The 19,930-nt window shown below is 42.5% G+C and overlaps 1 protein-coding gene across 1 annotated transcript in view; it reads left to right on the top strand.

Moving 5' to 3' along the window:
- Sh3d19 (SH3 domain containing 19) overlaps nt 1-19,930 on the top strand; it is a 147,782-nt gene that overhangs the window by 60,071 nt on the left and 67,781 nt on the right. Inside the window, 1 exon segment of the mRNA XM_040752570.1 lies at nt 4,336-4,375. Coding sequence (XP_040608504.1) covers nt 4,336-4,375 — 40 coding nt within the window.

Genomic DNA, 19,930 nt, shown 5'->3' with positions numbered 1-19,930 from the left:
CACGGGGGGGCGATATTCATACCACATGCATACACCACACCACACACACACAAATAAAATTTAAACTACTGGTTCTCAACCTCAATGCTATGACCCTTTAATACAGTTCCTCACATTGTAGTGACTCCCAACCATAAAATTGTTTTCATTGCTACTCCATAGCTGTAATTTTAGCCGGGCGTTGGTGGTGCACACCTTTAATCCCAGCACTCAGGAGGCAGAGGCAGGCAGATCTCTGTGAGTTCGAGGCCAGCTTGGTCTACAAAGTGAGTTCCAGGACAGCCTCCAAGACAATACAGAGAAACCCTGTCTCGAAAAAAACCTAAAGAAAAAAAAAATGTGCCACTGTCGTGAATAATAATGTAAATGTCTGTGTTTTTCAATGGTCTTAGGTGACCCCTGTGAAAGGGTTGGTCAAACCCCATAGGGCTACTACCCCCAGTTTGAGGACCACTGAACCAAACATATGATGCTTAGGAGCATGATACAGAATCTCTTTTTTTTTTCCCATCATAGAGACATTTTGACACTCCAATGTGCGGTGTGGAAGAGATTCCCACTCTGCTGTGAGTTTATTCTGTGTTCATCCTGGAGATTGAGTTTTCCCACGAATGTCAAAGAACAATGTAAGGCCTTTCTCTTCTGACTTCAGTTACTAAAGTAAGCCAGTCTCTACTCAATGAGGTTTGATTTTTCTCTGGAGTTATGTGATCAAAGTCAAATCATCAAAGCCTGACTATCTTACAGCAGATTCTGGCAAGTTCTACATTGGCCATTCTTCTTAAGTTTTAACCAAGGAAAAAGATGACATTTGCATTCTTGTCATCTTCATTTCAAAGTGTTTGTCATCTTAGATTCAGAGTCACCCTGAAACCATTCTGTGTAGTCATTCCCCAAAAGCAGCCCTGGTTAGAGGGGGCCCAAGTGGTATGCCATAAACACATAAACATTGGGTCACTCGTGGTGGTAGTTTAGATGTGAATGGCCCCCATAGGTGCATATGTTTGAATACTTCGTCCCCAGTTGGCAAAACTGTTTGGAAAGGATTAGGTGTGGTAACCTTGTTGGAGGAGGTGTGTCCCTGGGGGTGAGCTTCGGGGTTTCAAAAGCCCACCCCATTTCCAGTTAGCTCTCTTCTCCTCTTCCTTGTGGGTCAGGATGTAAGCTCTCAGCTACTGCCCCAGTACCATGCCTGTTGCCCGCTGCCATGCTCCGTGATGGTCAGGCTCTGCCTCTGAAACAGTGTAGCTGCAAAACCAGCAGGCTTTATGTGGTTATACAGGATAGCCCCCAAATCCAGGCATGTGTACCTTCACACGGAGGACACACTTCTAGCCTTTGCATGACGCACACTTTTCTTGGCGCGTTCTGAGCTTTAATTCTGAGTACATTCTGTGGTCTGCAGTATTTGACAGATAAATATTTGGGCCTTTTTATTTTTACCACTCTTCAGTGGTAAGCCTTTGAGCCGGTAGTTATTCATATCATTGCTAAATATGCATAAGTTCAGAAACCTTCGTTCTGCACACACATTCTTTTCTGATTATTTAAAAATTAGAAAGGATTTTTTTAAAGAAATGGAGAACGTATTAGAAAGTATTTGATTTGAAATAAATGAAATTCATACTTTAAGCATTGTGTGTGGCCAAGATAAAATGTCCATGTGTGCTGTCAGTCTGCTCGTGTTCTTCTTAAGGTTTTATTCAACTGCGTTTTGGGGCTCTTTGTTTTTTTCTGTTGGCAAGAAAGTAGAGTGTGACTCTGCTCTTGGTGGTTTGTTTTGTTCAGTCTTGGCTTTTGGACTGAAATAATCACAATATATTTCTTGACAGTTGCACAATATTCTTCCCTGTTCTGAAAATTCCTTTGCTCAAAATAGAAGTGAATAAACTGTAAGGATGCTTGAAAAATATAAACATAAGACAGACAACACCCACATACGTCCCACATATTTATATACATTCTAGCTAAAAGATGGCATGACCACCAAATGTGAAGTGAGTTTATCTGTATTCTTTGCGGGGGGGTCAAGGTGAGGGCGTGTATCTCAGTTTGTTCTTGTTGAAAGTTGAGAGTCTGGGGATATTGGAAGCAATGGATAACTTACCTTTACCCTCAAGTCACCACAGCGTGTCCCGGAGTAGCACATTATAAACCTGGCGTGTGTATTCACATAGGAATCTGATCCATAGCATGCACGAAGTGAACTTGTGGGAAATGTTTAAACGTCCTAACAGTTAATCAGGCCGTTCTCTTGGATTTTTATTTACCGGTGTACTACTGCGGGAAGGAAGGCGTTTGTATTCTCTTAGAGCAGAAAGTACCGAAATGACTGTAGGATTTCCTGTTTGAACCAAGAATGGAGGAGAGTTGCGAGCCCTCTGCTTCCTGAGTGGCCACATTCCAGATGTGCAGACTAGTCATAGCACATCTGCCAATCAGAATGGGCCCCGCAGGGAAGCCCTTGGATGCTGAGGCTTGTTTACATGCTCACTCGTGACTCTGTTTCTCCCCCTCCTGTGTGTTGTGCCACTGGGAAGATTAGTGAGGGAGCATGCTGGCACATGCCTAGATAAACAAAGTGCCTGAAAACAGGATCACCACTGGAGCAGCCACATCCGGGGCAGAGTTTTCGCTCATTGCTAGCCACAGGTAAGAGAACAACTGCTTCTGGCAAGTTTCTGGCTTTACCTTTGTTAACAAAACAAGCAAGCTAAGATATACCAAGTATCACTATGACTTTAATACGCAACAAGTGGGAAGTCTGCTGTTGCTTTTGCTTCAGGAGCGCGTGGAATGGGTAAATTAAGATAGTTTTTAAAGGCACGGCGACATTCAGTGTGTAGAAATTAGAACCAGAAGCATTAGCATTGTACACATAGAGGGCAGGGCATCTAAACAGTCATGTTTTAACACGAGCCTACTTCCTACTCGTTCAGAAAACAGTGTCTCCCTGTATACTGATTCTTGGCTTAAAAAGGCATTTCTTGGGTGGGTGAGATGGCTCAGTGGGTAAAAGTACTGCAGCGGATGAGAGTTTCTGTTATGCAGGACTGCTGACTGGCTGAGTCTAGTTCCCTGGAACCCACAGTAGAGGGAGAGAACTGATGCCTGTGCAAGTTACACACACACACACACACACACACACACACACACACACGCACGCACGCACGCACGAACTCTCTAGATCGTTTCTTTATTTTAATTATGAACTCAGTGCGGAAAGATGGACTATTTATGCATCTCCGTGTCGTCTTCCTTTCCTCCCCTTTCCTCCTAGGGTACAGGCTTATCCTGCTCTCTCCTTCTCCACCAGCAATGAAATTGGGGGTGGGAGTTAGAGTTATTGTCTAATCTTTGCTTTGTTTTCAGTTCTACCTTGTTAGCATTGATTCAGTGATGTCACAGAAAAGTGTGTTTTGATAGTATTCCCTTAGGGTTCCTTTTGACGTTGGGTGGGACTGTGCTGTGGTTTGTTTCTTTCAGTGTTGACTTTTGCGTAACACCGAGGCTTTCTCCAGTCTGCTTTCTTATTCTGAAGCATTTACCGGGGAACAGTTGTTGCTTCAACTCAAATGAGCAACTTGGGTGTTTTGTGGCTCTCATTCACTAGGTGTTTTTCGGGTTGATTCATAGTATTTTGTAATAGTCTAGAAAATCACTTTTGAGAAAACTAGGCCCCTAAACTTACACATAGCTGCCTTTCTCACCCGGAGCACAGTTGACATCTTCAGGGCGTTGCCCCTGTCACTTTTGGATACTTAACAGCATCTCTGCTGTCTCATCTGTAGAGCTCCATCCTTCTCTGTTGTGACAACTGGAACATTTACATGTACCACATTATAGCTAATTTATCCACAGAACGTTCTTAAATGTTCTGGATGGGAGAGAGTTAAGGCTGGTCTTGGTGTATTTGCAGATGTTGCCAGCTGCTCATTTTGCTCCCTCCCATTCTGTTAGAAACTCCTGCCAACCATGATTCATGGAATGATTTTTTGGAGCTGAGTAATCTGTGGCTTTTCAGTTTCTTTACTTTCTTTAAGTTTTTTTTTCCCAGCAAATCCTTTAATACAGCAAAAATCTTCTAAAATGAGAAACTGACACATGGCGATGTTTTCCGAGTAGTTTGATTTTAACAAACCATCAGAAAGTTTTATGTGTCTATGTTGCTTGCTGTTGGTATCCACGTCAGACAGATCATCACAATTCCAATGAAGAACACTGGAAAAAACACAGCTACCACGAACGGTCCTTTGTGAGACCAGAGGTGTGGCAGCCGGACTATCCAGCTTCTTTAAGGCCTGTGCTGACACGAGACTGTCTTCTTTCTTACAGAGCACAACGAGCGACGTAAGCCAGAGCACCGTTCTTCAAGGTATGAGCTTACAGTATTTCATGGCTCTGTTTAAAGCTGCTTGTTTGAAAAGCTACTTGGAAGCAAGGAAACTGTTCTTTTTAGGGAGACTCTTACATTGAACTCAGTTATGGCAGTCAGAGAAACTTCACAAGAGAAATGTTTGTTCTCTGAACAAAAATCCCTGTGAAGTGACTGCGTGCGTGGACAGTGTTTTACACTGAGGGTTCCTTTCAGGGACAGACACAGCCTCATAAACATTCTCAGTTCCTTTTATTACAACTCAGTTCCCTCTCCTCCTTCTAACCAATATTTTAAAATACACATGGCTGTTTTCCTAATTGCAACATTAACACAGACTCAGCATAGAAACTCAGAAAACATTTTAAATGTTATCATTGTGTATGTGTGGATGATGTATGATTACAGGGTTGGGTACATGCTGCAGCATGCCTGGGTTAGAGGACAACTCTGAGGAGCCGATTCTCCTCTTCCATCTTTATGTGGGTCCCAGGGATCAAACACGGGTTGTCGGGATTCTATGGCAAGTAAGTACCTTTACCTGCTGAGCCACTTTGTCCCAGAAAATTTTATTTTGTTTCGTTTGAGTCAGAGTTTCACTATGTAGCCCTGGCTCTCCTGGAACTTGATCTATAGATAGATCAGGCTGGCCTTGAACTCACAGACATCTGCTTGTTTCTACCTCCATAGTACTGGGATTAAAGCTGTTTACCACCACATCCAACAATTTTTTATAATTACAAAGTGTTAAAAAAAACAGACAGAAAAGCTGGGCATTGGTGGTGCACGCCTTTAATCCCAGCACTTGGGAGGCAGAGGCAGGCGGACCTCTGTGAGTTTGAGACCAGCCTGGTCTACAGAGCGAGTTCCAAGACAGCCTCCAAAACAATACAGAGAAACCTGTCTGGAAAACCAAAAACAAACAAACAAACAAAAAACAGACAAAAACCCAACCTTCACCAGCATCAAAGATTATTTCTAAAAATCCCTTCAAACTTGAAAAGGTAGAAACTGACTTTGTCTCTTTCTCTGTTAGGTAAGACTGGCAGGCTATTCTAGATATTTTCAATCAATTTCTAGAAAACTATAATTTTTCTACTATGACTTTCTCATTCTGTACTTTACTACCCTTTCTTTACATTTTATTTTGTGGAAATTGATAAAGTACTGGTAGTGCATTTATTAGGTTTACTGGTAAACTATACCCTAATGCTTTTTTAAGGAATCAGATCCTACCTTGTATTGAGCTTACTGAATCAGAATATAAATCTCTGAAAGCTCCCAGTTTTCAGTCAAATCAGTGAGAGTTTTTCTGAAAGCAGAAAGTAGCTGGGTGTCTATAATATTGGCCACTCTTCAGGTGTAATATATACACTATAATTCACTCTTTACATATGACTGGTTCTAAGTCTTGATAGACATAAAATTTACTGTATTATTACATATTTGTGTGTATGCATGTGTGTAAATGTGCATGTGTGTGGATGTGCATATATATATGAGTGTGAGCATGTGTATGTGTGCATGTGGCTAGTGTACATTTGGTGGGTGTGCCTGTGTGTGTGCATGTGACTGGTGTGAATATGGTAGATGTACATGTGTGCGGATGTGCATATATATGAGTGTGAATACATATGGGTATGCATGTGTGTGAGCCCATTGTTGGGCCTGTGCATGTGGTGTGTGTGCATTGTGTGGGTAGGCATGGTATGGCATGGGTATGGAGATCACAGTAAACTTTGCAGGAGTTAGTTCTCTCCTACCGTGTTCTTTGGATCAAACTCAGGTTATCAGGCTTAGTGGCAAGCACTTTTCGTGCTAGGCCATATTGAGTTTGATTTTTTTTTCAAATACAAAGTTAAGAAAGAAGAAAAAGGAAGAGAACTTTGAGAGCATTCTTTATCTATGAATCCTGTAAAGTTGGACTATTGCATGGCACAGTCCTTGTGATGTCAGAAGAAAATTTCTGGGAGTCAGTTCTTTCCTTCCACTGTGGATTCCCAGTAACTTACTCTTCAGCTTGACTGCAAACTCCTCTACCTGCTAAGCCATCTCATTGGCCCATGATGCTACAAAGTTGGAAGAGTAAATTCTAAAAATAGTCCAAATAATACAAACCAAGATTCATGAGACCCTTGGCACACTGAGGGTTGAGATGCATTGAGCAGTGTAAATTTCAATGTAACACAGACCCTTACACTAAAGCATAAGTGACATATAAAAGATAGGAGGAGGTAGGATTTTAAGCACCATGCTTTTTAAAAAATGTGAAATCTTCGTAGATTTACCGTGAGTGGAACCTTTGTGCTTGTTTCCACATCCCCCAAAGAGTTGTGCTATTGGATTCTATGAAAGGGGAAGAACCTGAGTGCTCTGGGTCTCAGACCTTTAAAAAAAAACATGGTATTCCACGGAGGGGATAGATTGATAGCAGATGGGCAGCTTAGAAAACAAAGTAGAATCCCACTTACCACCCCAGAGAGCTTTCTCGGGAAGCTTGGAGTGGTTCCTTGAAGACTGTGTAATCAAGGCCTCTGGTGTTTCTGGTGCATTGGCAAGCTGAGGCCCTCTGGTCCCAGATGCAGCAACTGACTTGAGACAGGTAGAGGAGAAACACAGCTTAGTCATGGGAAGACCGGGACAATGTAGCCAATGTAGGTGTTTGGGACAGAAGAGGGATCTGGCTTCAGAAACCTGGAGACTGACACATGAAGAGACCAGGAGCACTGTTCTTCATAGTTGCTGTCCCCTGTGTAAGCATAGTCCTGAAAGTTGGAAGCATCGCTGATTTCAGGTCTGGCAAGGGAAAGTACAAAATGAGTCTTGACTCCCTCTAGAAACAAAAAGCTAGGAAGGGCCCAACAGAAGGAGTCATTAAAATATATAAACTGGGGGCTTCAGGAGGTGGCTCAATCAATAAGGTGCTTGCTGCACAAACACCAGGACCTGAGTTGGATTTCCAGCACCTGTCTTAAAGCAAACACAATCCAGGCATGGACATGTTATCCATCCCAGCACTGGGAAAGTGAAAACAGGAGGCCCCTAGGCTTGCTGATCAGCCAGCTTAGCTATTCGGTGAGCTCCAGGGTCAGTGAGACACCCTGTCTCAAAAAATAAGATGGGTGCGATCAGTAAAGACACCTGATGCTGATTTCTGGCCTCTTCTCACACACACACACACACACACACACACACACACACACACACAGAGAGAGAGAGTAGGTTTTGGAATGATTTTGAGTATTTAAAATAAGATAATGGATTTTAAATATATGCATATATATTTTATGTATGAATATATTTGAAACAGGATCTCACTATGTAACCCTGGCTGGTCTTAAACTGACAGAGATCCTCCTGCCTCTGCCTCTTGAGTACCTGGCTGGATTAAAATATATTGGAATTTTTTAAATCCAAGTAGAAGAAATCCTTCACTCTGCAGTTTTCAGTGGAGTGGTTGACTGGGGCAAGGATCATTGGTGACAGTTACCACTTCTGCAGAGTTGTTGGAGAGTTGACATTTGGATGGCCTTAGAAGGATCATCTCATAGAAGAGTTTTTAGTTGCACAGGGGGAAGTTACCACCTTCATCAAGTGGTCACCTTATCTGTCATCACCAGCAAGAGCCTGACAGGTTGACTCCAGATGGTGCAGTCAGCTGCACACACGGTGCTGAGATGGTAGAGTGAGTTCTGGAATATAGTGTCTTGAAAAGCACAAAGAGACTGGGAGAAACCTTTACATTTAACAAAACAAAACAAAAAAGCTAAAAGAGCCAGATGTGGTGGACACCTGTAACCTCAGCTCTCAGGAAGCAGAAACAGGAAGATTCTGAGTTCCAAGCCAGCCTTACACACACACACACACACACACACACACACACACACACACACACACACACTTGATTAAAAGAGAATGTGATGTGTGCTTTTGATTTTTAAAAATTGAGGTAAAAATACCCCACACACAGACAACATACACAAAAAGTAAACAAATTTAAAACAACTTTAATTTTAAAGAAAGGAATTGGAGGAGTGGCAACTAAGGAAACTTATGTGGGGATTTTATTTGTAAACTTTGCTTGTTTGGGTAGAGAATAAGAATGCCATTCTCAGTAGACAGATGCCAGAGTATCAGGGATGACATGTTTTATGTTTACAATCTACTCTCAAATAATTTAAGGGCAGGTGAAGAAGCAGATGTATCGTAGAAGAATATTAGTGATTTGTGCATAGAAGGAAGGCATTGGCGTGTGAATTTTATTATTTCTTGCCTTTATAGACTTGAACATTTGTCACGCGTGCATTTTGGCAAGTACATGTGTGAGCATGTGGACAGCAGTCAGCCTTGGGCATGGCCCTGGTGCTGTCCACCATTTCTTTTAAGACAGCCTTTCAGGACGTCCAAAGCTCACCCTTTAGCCTAGGCTGGCTGACCCGAAAACTCCAGGGATTCACAGGCTCTGTGTGCCCAGCCCTGGGCTTACTCACGTGCCTGGCTTTGAATGCTGTGGTTTCAACCCAGGTCCTCATACTCGCATAGCAAGCAATTTACGGATGGAGCTGTCTCCAAGCCCTGACTGGAAAATTTCAAAGAAGAAAGTCTCAGGTAAAGAACTGCCGGAGTGTTCGCAAAAGTCCCAGGAGACGCATGTGCCTCTGAGGACAGAGCTTTAAGGAAAATGGATGTCTACACCATATGAGGAAGAATTTCCTGTCAGAGCTGATCAAAGAGAGACTGTTCTGTGAGCATACACTGCGAAGGAAAGCTAACATAGCCGGCACTAGGGAGAAAATAGAAAAAGATTCCAGTGCGACTAAGTTATTCTTCGAGTTGCTTCAGCCCTCGAATGCTTAATAACCCATAAATATCTGTCTGGGGGCATCCCTATTCTGGCTCACGAGATAGAGCTGGGTTCAAAGGAAGGGGCTGACAGAAATTGAAGGCGACGGAATCATGTGGTCGAGGTCCAAACTGGCTCCCTGGGGTTAGTTCCTAGTCGCTGACCCCACCGAATAAAGGATAGAGGGACCACAGTAGAGGAAAGCACTGAGGGCCTGGAAAAGCTAAGCTCATGGCTTTATCTGTTCACTGTGACCAACACACAGCTACCTTTTAAGCTGTGCTCAAGCTCTTTCTGGTTCCCTCCAGACAGGCTTTCTTATTTCTAAGTAGCCTCTTGGCTGACCTTCAGTTTGAGACCCTCCTGCCTCAACCGGTCATGGCCCATGGTTCACACTCAGCTTCTTTAGATGGACTTACAGATGCTGGTGCTGGGTCTCCACTGTTTCTATACATTGCTATTTAAAGGGGGGGGGTGTTTGGGCCATCCACTGTGCAGCCATCTGCACAAGGAGTCAATGCCAGCGTTAGTGACAATCATCTCCATCACATTTGACGTTTCCTTCTCTGGGGCCTTGGTGGCAAAAGCTGGCAGAGCTTGGAAGTACGGGATCACTGGGGCTTCAGACCCTCATCTGCTTCCCTCCGGGTGTCATTGCCATCGACAGGATGGGTCCCACAGGGTCACTCCTCCATTAGAGCAGACACCAGGTCAGCTCAGACGGGATCCCAGAGTGCAGAAGGAGCCTAGAGCTGCCACCTACTGAGGGCTGAGAGAAAAGCAGGGACCCAGTAGACTCCCATCTCAAGCCTTCCTTTTCCAGGAAGAGTCAAGGTTTGCAGGTTGGATTCTTTTTTCTCTTCTCACATTTAAAAAACAAAAAACAAAACCCCAGTGTGTAGAGAAGAGCCTGCTTTCATCTTTTTCTCTGAAGATCAGGCCCAACCCCAGCCTTTGCTGCTGCCTGTTAAAACATACTAACCTCGCTAGTTCGTAGGTTCTAGGCGAGGGGCAGGGTGTCAACGATAACTCTCTTTAGATTGACAGGTGAAAAGGATGGTGGGTGTTCTAGTTTCATTTCTGTGACAAAAGGTAACTTAGGGAAGAAAGGGTTTAGAGGTACAGATTACAGCCCATCATTTGGGGAGTCAAGTAGGAAGTGAAGCAGCTGGTCACATCGCATCCACGGCTAAAATCAGAGAGAAATGGTTGTACCCGTGCCGCCTGTTGTGGCTCTCATCCAGCCTATGTAGTTCAGGACCTGCTGCTCAGGGAATGGTGCCTCCCAAACGGGCTGGGTCCTTCCTACATCGATTAACAATCAAGAGATTCCCACACACAGTCCTACATTAACAATCAAGAGATTCCCACACACAATCCTACATTACCAATCAAGAGATTCCCACACACAATCCTACATTAACAATCAAGAGAATCCTGTACACATTCCTACATCACTTAACAATCAAGGCAGCCAAATAGGAGTAATTCTCCAATTGAGGTTGTCTCCCCAAGTGAATTAGTTGATTTTCTGCTGATGTGATAAGACACCATGACCAAGGCAATTTATGGAAGAAAGTTTTTTTTGTTTTTGTTTATGTTTTTGTTTTTGTTTTTTTGTTTTGTTTTTTGTTTTTTTGCTTAAAGTTCTAGATGGCTAGGGTCATAATGTGGGAGAATTATGGCAGAAGACGGCAGGCCTGGTGGCAGGGCAGAAGCCCTCACATCTTGAACCGAGAACACAAAGCAGAGAGAGTGAACTGGAGGTGGCAGGAGGCCTTCCATCTGAAAGCCCGCCCAGTGACGTACTTCCTCCAGCAAGGCTAGACCACTTAAGTCTTCCCCAAACAGTGCCACCAATTGGGAACCAAGTGTTCAGATGCCCGAGACTGTGGGGCACGTTTTCATTCAGACCACCGCACTCGGTGATTCTAGGCTGGCAAGTTGACACTGTAAAGTAACCATCACAGGCGCTTCGAGGAGAATGCAAAATGTCCTCTTTCTCTTCACCCTGTGTGCTTTGCCTATCAAAAGGAGTCTGAGCCATTTGCCTTCTGCTGAGACACATTAGGTGGCTTTCTTATTTCTCATTAACCTGTCAGCCGGCGGTTCTCAACCTTCCCAACGCTGTGACCCCTTTAATACAATCCCTCATGTTGTGGTGACCCCCCCAACCATAAGATCACTTTTTGCTACTTCATAACTGTAATTTTGCTCCTGTTATGAATCGTAATGTAAATATCTGATATGCCACCCACAGGTTGAGAACCACTGCTCTGAGCATTAGGTTCTGTTCTGCGCATTCTCAATGCCTAGTCTCCATTCTGTGTCCATGGAAAAAAGACAGACATTTTCCTTTTCTTGTTCTTCTAAGTAGGTGTGATTCAAAGAGGGTGGGGTGAAAATGGAAGATTCTGACAGGGTAAGAAACAAAACTTGGAGACAGAGTCATGCCTAATTGTCAGTGTAGAGGCCTGCTCATGTCACATAAAGGTATATAATGCCTTTAAGTACCAGATAGGTTCCTGTTAACATTATCATGACTATTGGTCCTAACCCTAAAATTCCTTTAAGGATGGGGAAACACCAGACCATATCTGAAGAAGTGCAGATGGGTTGTCTGGGTGGTGGTCACTCCTGGGCTTTACCCAAGAGTTACTCTCCCAGCTGGGTGACGACAGGGCAGGGTGTGATATGGCCATGAAGCATATTAGAAGATCATCATGGGAAGGCACCAGAGTGAGGCCTAAGATTGCAAACCTCAGGGAGATAGACTTGACCTATTTTAAGTCAGAGCATCACCCAGGCAGGCGTGTCATTGAGAGAAACAAAGGCACCCTGCAAAGGGTTTTGTAATGACTTGTGTTGTTTTAGTAAATTAAGATCCTCTGTTGACGTACAAATTCCAGGCAGGAGCTGGAGAAGAATGAAGCCCCTTCCTAAGGCAGAGCTCTCTTTTATTCTGGGTTTTATTCTTGCAATCCTGAGTGCAGTGTGAGTGTTTGTAACATCACAGCCAGCTGCAAAGGCTTGAGGCCCGTCTGGGTTTCTAGCAGCGCTTTTTCTGTGGGGTGGAGAGGGTGGAGGGCAGACCTGGAGAAAGTAGACCTATGTCTGACCCTATTTCAGTACATACTGTTTAATCCTAGCTGTATTTTCTCATTTAAAATGTGGAATGCCTATCTTAGGGGCTAGGCAAAGTCTCCCAAACACAGTGTCAAGAGGACTTAATTTGAGGGCTGGAGAGATGGTGGTGGCTCGGTGTTGAAGAGCACTTCCTGTTCTTTCTCAGAGGACGTTTGTTTGATTCCCAGCACCCATGTTGGGCCCTCACAGCTGCTCCTAGCTCCAGCTCTAGATGGTCTGGCGCCCTCTTCTGACTCTACAGGTACTTGCACTCCTGCATATACCTGCACATCAAAATCTTAAATCAATCTTTTTAAAGGCCTTGAGTCGGTTTCAAAAGTCTGCCTTAACTCAAAGTAAGGCAATAGGAAAGACTTCATCTCATTTTAAATGGGTCTCCAATATTTTTATTTTTAAGTTAAGGTTCATCTTTTCTCCTCCCCCTCCATGGATCCAAGTCCTCACAACAAATGTAATTCTAAGTTGTTTACAAACTTTGCCCACCTTTGAGGTGTCCAGAAACACAAGCCAGTCCATTGTCACTTTGAATAGAGCTGAAGAGTCCACACCCAGGAACCATCCTTGAGGGAAAACTTAATCATCTCTGTTCTCTTAATTCTAGTAGAGCATGTTTCCCCCAGCTTAGGGAAACACTCACAAATACTACTGAGAGCATTTTTTAAATATAAAGTTCTATATAAAAGTCTAAGTGAAAGCTCTTTTACACATCAAATTAAATTTTTATTTAAATTTGTAACTTTCTCCCCAAGATACGGCTATTAATAACGTCTAGAAAAAAGTGCTGTGAAGTAGTGTTGGAGAAGCTAATTAGATGGAAGTAGGAGCTAAAGATAATAAAGAATGTTAGGTCCTGTGGCGAGGATCACCACGAATAAATTACAGATTGCAGTGACTTACGGGCACTGAATAACTAGATATTTCACCTCAAATATTTTATCTTCTACAAGAAAATAATTTAGAGCAGCAAAGAAAAAGGCCGTGAAACAAAACCTTTAAATCTACTGTTCAGGAATTATCACATGAATCTTGATATTCCTAAAACCTTGTTAAAATTACCTATCATACTCTCTTTTGGGGCCCATTCAGGAAATTGAGTGATATTTTGTTTAAAAGCCACACAAGAAAGGAAACATAAAGTGATTCTGGCATGTATAATGAAGAGGAAAAGTAGCCAAGGTAATTTTGAAAGTCAAGAAGGGGAGGCAGATGGCCGAAAGTGATTAAGACAGTGTTGTCAACAGTTAGGTCACTGGGACAGAATGGGAAGTGCTCACAGACAAGTAATTATATCCAGTATCTGTGGGATGTGACAGAGGTGGCATTATAGATCAGTAAAAGGATGAGCTGTCAACAAATGGTGCTACAAACATTGATTATCCAGGTATTAAACGTCCACACGAACCCCTATGAGATAAGCCTGTAAAGCAAAACTGAAATGCTTGAACAAACATGGAAGCTTGTCTTTGTGACTGAAGGGTACACGGTGAGTTCTGGTTTTGTCCTAGTTTTATGTATATGGGTGTTTTATCTGCATATATGTCTGTACATGCCTGGCCAGAAGAATTATCAGGCCTCCTGGAGCTAGAGTTTGAGATGTGTGAGTTACCATGTGGGTGCTAGGAATTGAACGTAGGTCCTCTGAAAGAACAGTCAGTGCTCTTAACTGCGGAGCCATCTCTCCAAACGTCACAGCGAGTTTGTTAAGCTTGACAAGTACAAGTCATAGAAAGATTATTGGGCTGGATGAAATTGTTAGATTTAGGTATCTGATTATGTCAGAAAAACATAAAAAGGAAAGTGTGACCATGTGGTGTATATATAAGTGACAAAGGTTAGTGCCCAAAATAAAAACAAATGAACAAAAGAACTGCCTTTCAGGAAAAAGTAAAAGAAGATAATTCAGTAAAACAGGTCGAGGAATTCACAAAAGATGAAACTTAAATATTAAGAAAAGATTATTTAAGCCAGGCAGTGGTGGCACACGCCTTTAATCCCAGCACTTGGGGGCAGAGGCAGGTAAATCTCTGAGTTCAAGGCCACCCTGATCTACAGAGTGAGTTCCAGTACAACCAGCACTATATAGAAAAATACTGTCTCCAAAAACAAAACAAAAAAAAAAAAAAGAAAGAAAGAAAGAAAAGATTGTTATCTTCCTAGTGCGAAGTCATGCTAGCTTGTGTGTAGTATAGCTCAGCTTGGTATAGAGTACTTCCTGGTCTGCAGTTGTGTGTGGTATAGCTCAGTTTGGTACAGGGTACTTCCTGGTCTGCAGTTGTGTGTGGTATAGCTCAGCTTGGTACAGGGTACTTCCTGGTCTGCAGTTGTGTGTGGTATAGCTCAGCTTGGTACAGGGTACTTCCTGGTCTGCAGTTGTGTGTGGTATAGCTCAGCTTGGTACAGAGTACTTCCTGGTCTGCAGTTGAGCTCAGGGTTCAGTTGGAGTAGGTTGGGAGGAATAAGATGGCCCTTTGCCTCTGTTGGGATGACACAGAAAGTTCAAGGACTAAGGCTGTTAGCCAAGTCTGAAAGTGTTACTTGGCATGACAGTCAGGACAACCGTGTTCAGGACCAAAGCTTAGGTATGTTGACCATTGAAGTGAAATTTGGCAAACTGAGTTTGACTTTGAACACAGCATGGATATTTGCAGTTGAGGCATAGAGGTCAAAGACTTACATGCAGGCAAATATGTATATACATAATAAAACAATAAAAAAGAAGCAGGCTTACACAATAACACATGCCACTCTTTCTAATAGTACAGGGATCTGTGGCATTCACCTTTACCTCCTAGATAACCATTAGAGATTCTAGTGGTCTGAAATCTGCTCTAGCCTACTTTTTATGCATATATGTGGCACCTAATTACAAAGGAACACAGACAGATATTCCTGCCATTTTGCTTTTTTGAAAAGTGAACATTCATTTATTTGTTTGTTTGTTTGTTTTAGAATTCATTATTTTCTAACTGTTGTAAAAATTGCTCATCATAGCTTTATATCATTTATTCAGCCAGTTCCTTTTGAGTTGTGTTTAGGTTGTTTCCAGGTCATTACAGTCAGAAGATGTCCTGTAGGAAACATCTTGTATGTAGATCTGTGAAAACCTTGTTTCTTCCTAGATAGACTTTAACTGTTTATGTATTTTATGTATATGAGTGCTCTATGTACAGATATTCCTACATGCCAGAAGAAGGCATCAGATCCTATTAGATGGTTGTGAGCCACCATGTGGTTGCTGGAAATGCAACTCAAAACCTCTTAACCGCCGGGCGTTGGTGGCGCACGCCTTTAATCCCAGCACTCGGGAGGCAGAGGCAGGCGAATCTCTGTGAGTTCGAGGCCAGCCTGGTCTACAGAGTGAGTCCAGGACAGGCTCCAAAGCAATAAAGAGAAACCCTGTCTCAAAAAAAAAAAAAACCAAAAAAAACTCAAAACCTCTTAACCACTGGACCATCTCTCCAGATCTTCAATAGAACCCCCATTTCTATCCTCATAGTCATTTTAGATATTAATTTTACATGATTTATGTTTCTGCCTCTGAAATTTCAGATACCTCCATGGTGGTATGGTGCCTAGGGAGGGACTTCAGTACAACTCGGAGAATATTTGTAACACAGAGTTCAGTAAACTCAGTATTAAGGACTGATGATGTTCAAGTCACAGCAATCACCTCATCATTTAGAGTGTCAACAGCTCCTGGTTCTCAGCACTGATACCTGTCATTGATGGTTCTCAGCACTGATACCTGCCATTGCTGGCTCTCAACACTGATACCTGCCATTGATGATTCTTAGCATGGGTACCTGCCATTATGGTTCTAGGCATTAGCACCTGCCATTCATAGTGGCTCTCAGCATTAGTGTCTGTTGTTGATCATGGATCTCAACGTTGGTATCCATTGTTGATCTTGGTTCTAGGCATTGGTACCCTTTGCTGATGCTGAGGTTTCACTCTGACTCATCACCATCATCTCATTATGGTTTTAAATAGAATGTCTGAATGAAAGATTTACTTTGTTTTTTTTTTGCTTTTCTCCCTCTAAGTATGTCTACTAAACCATCATGTTCTCCTGGGCTCCATTTAACTACTGTAATTCTGTAGCATTTCCCTGCCCATATGTTTTGATTTCTGTACCCCTATAAACTATAGTTTGTGTGTAATTACTTCTTAGCATGATGTTTTATGAGCTATAACAGAAACATTACTTTTGCTCTAGGATCATTGAAGTTTGAAACAAGGTGAAAAATTAAAGTGCATATGGGTTTTGTGAAAGAAAGACCCCTTTTGCAGAGGGAGATGTGATAATATGAATTGTGCTGTTTTATTGTAGTTTTAAGAAATGGGACTTTAGCATTTCCCTGTGGTGTGATGGGAATGAAAATGAAATGTTTATATTGTGCCTTTTGGATAATTGAAAAGTTTTATCAGCTGACCTACTGCTGCCATCAAACTTACTTGGGAGCTTTTCTGAAGTTGCAAATTTAGCAGCAGGCAGCTAGCTTTGGACTAGCTGGCCTGTATTTATGTCCTCTCAAGACAGGCCTGAATGGCCACCTTTTTTCAGCAGTCCACGGAACACATGGAACTCCTGACCCTTTAATTTTTCCCCCTCTTTCCTTGGGTTGTATTTTATATTCGTCCTTCACCTTTCTGCACTATAATTTAGAAGCACTATAATTTCCTACAGGTCTGCAAAGCCAATATCACAGAAATTTTGGTTGAGTGAGCATGGTGTACAGTTTTGTGGCTCAGTCTGTCCGTAGGTTATGGTTTCTCTTAACCAGTAAATATACTTGTAAAACGGGGCTTTAAATTTTATTTAAATATGCCCCTTACTGGCAGAGCACAGACCACCTTTTTCAAGTATATCTGCTGGTACCATAAACTACAAAAGAAAACTAATTCCTAGAAGAATCTTAGTCTAGGCAGAGTTGGTTAAAAACGAAAACATCCATTTGGCCTAGACTTCAGGCCTCTGTCTCATTGACAGTCAACAGCTGCTGCTTAGAAGCCACATTTTCCTTAGCCAGCAGCTAAAACTGAGTTAGTCCAGAAACCAGTACTGGAGCTCACTGGGCCCAAGAATGGAGGGAGCACTCTGGTTGATAAGAGAATTCTCTACATAACACATCATCCCCAGCCACATTTTTGCCTCCTTTGCTCTAACTCATGTGGTAGACAGCCCAGCTCTGTGACTGTGCTAAAACAAGATAAGTATCTAGAGAAGGCTTGTCTTGTCCACCCCTCCTTTGGAACAGGGCTCCTTCCCTTTGGTCATTAGGAAAATGAAAGAACAGAGGGGTGTCCCAGTTGTCTCCTAAGCTTCAGAGAAGCAGTGTCTAAAGGACAAGCATTCCTTCAGCAACACCTGTTTCCTCAAGATAAAGCTGTCCTTGGCACTCAAGTCCTGCCAGCAACCCAGGGGCACAATGCAAGCTGATGGGCGGGACCTAACACTCACCCCAGCCATTGCCCGCTAGTCCGCCAGTAGATCCTGAAGGGAAGATCTAGACAGAGGAAGTCCTCAGAGACTGGACTGTATCCGTCACTGTTTTACCATCTGGGGAGTCCTGTCTTTAACACCATGGCTCTTGTGGAATTACATGTGTTTATTCTAATTATGAAGCAGAATATATTCATGATAGGAATTTTTGAGAAGTCTATAAACGAAAAGAAGATTATCTAATCATACCTCTCCATAGTTAATCACTATTACATTTTAATGTCATTTTTCTTGATTTTTATCTTTTCAAATAGATCCTGACTTTAATATGGAGAGAGACTCATGAATATGCTATCTTAAAATTATTGCTTTTATTTCATTAGTTCATGAAAATATTCCCATTTCAAAAAATATTCTTAAAATTATGGTTAACTTTTTTTATAAAATAGATTATGTTTATTATAGAAAATCTATTAGAAACTTCAAGAAAAAAAGCATATTGCTGATAGTTCGAAAGTAACTGATGTCAGTGCACTGATGGCTTGGCGTTTTGCTTCATAGCTTGTTGTACTTTGCTATGAAAGCTTGTACGCTTCCTGCCACAGTTCTTCACACAACAATAACAGATAAATGGCAGCACTTTCCCATAACATACACTTTAGTGTTCTATATACAGTGTATCAAACTTTAACTGTCTTCCTGTCACCTGTTGTCTCAGTTATTTCCATTCCCTCCCTCCCTCCCTGTCCTTTCTCCTTCCCAAAAGGCTTCACTATGAAACCTCAAACGCTCGCTCGCCCTGCCTCTGCCTCCTGGGTGTTGCCCAGCCTCTTACCATGAGTAAACAGTGCTGTGAACATTCCTGTGTTTCCATTTTATCAGCTGCCACTGACTATCTCATGATAAATGCCTCATAGTGAAATTAAGAGAGAAAAAAAAACGCAAATAAACAGTTTGGGACTTCCTGTGCACAGATCACCTTTGACTTAGTGATTTGACTTAAAATTTTTAGGTAAAGCTATGCAGTGATATTCAGTAGGCAAGAAGGCGTGCGTGTGTGCGTGCGTGCGTGCGTGCGTGCGTGTGTGTGTGTGTGTGTGTGTGTGTGTGTGTGTGTATTTACATTTGTATGTGAGTATGTGTCCAGGTAGAAATCAGAGGACAACTTTAAGGGTTTGTCCTGCCTTCTACATTGCTTGAGACACAGTTTCTCTTTCAGTCAAAGAGTATCTGTACTGCCAAATGGTTTTGCTGGAAGTTTGCGTGCTCACTTACTCTACAACATCTTTTTTAAAGCTCTTCCTTGCCCTACATTATTTATGAGTATAGCAGAAGAAAATAACAAGAATATTGGTTTTTGTGAGGGTGTAGCTCCATGGTAAAGCACTTACATAGCACTTTGCAAGGCAGTGAATTCTCTCTCTTTCCCTCTCTCTCCCTCCCCCTCCCTCCCTCCCCCTTCCCCCCCCCCGCTAGTCCTCTCCCCTTCCCTCCTCCCTCTATCTCTATTTCTATTACACACACACACACACACACACACACACACACACACACACTGTATCTTTCACTTTAACTCACATTTTCTATTAGAATGTTCATACCCATTTCTGTTTTGCATTCCTGTACATTTTAATTCAGACTCCGAGTCAACACTTTACAGCCTGTATTTGAAAAAAGACCATGTATGTTCAAATTGAAGAAACTTTTAAGAAATGAGCTTTTAAAGTCCTGTTGCAGCTGTGTAGGGCTCCCATATTAGTAGAACGATTCCAAGAGTCTGTAGAAGAGGCATGAAACGGCATGGTTCAGACTGCCTGAATTCAAACCCTGGCCTCATCACTTAGGAGCTGAGTTCCCTGGGGCAAGTTTTGGTCTTTCTTTACTGCAAGGAGGGCTAATCATAGTAGCTCTCTCTTAGATTTGTGTTACTTCTTTAGTTGCTGTATCTGTCAGAAAAGCAGAACTAGTGGTAACTATGCCTATGTTAGTAGATATATTGGGAAGCTGAAGAGATGACCCAGCAGTTAGAACATGTGCTGCTCTTGCAGAGGGCCAGAGCTCAGTTCCCATCGTCCACACTGGGTGGCTCACCTGTGACTCCAGATCCAATGCCTCTGGCCTC

This window comes from Mesocricetus auratus, unplaced genomic scaffold (assembly GCF_017639785.1).
Source record: "Mesocricetus auratus isolate SY011 unplaced genomic scaffold, BCM_Maur_2.0 Super-Scaffold_100009, whole genome shotgun sequence".
Lineage (NCBI taxonomy): Eukaryota > Metazoa > Chordata > Mammalia > Rodentia > Cricetidae > Mesocricetus > Mesocricetus auratus.
The sequence above is the reverse complement of the archived record's forward strand: the minus strand, read 5'-3'. Positions and strand labels throughout refer to the sequence as shown.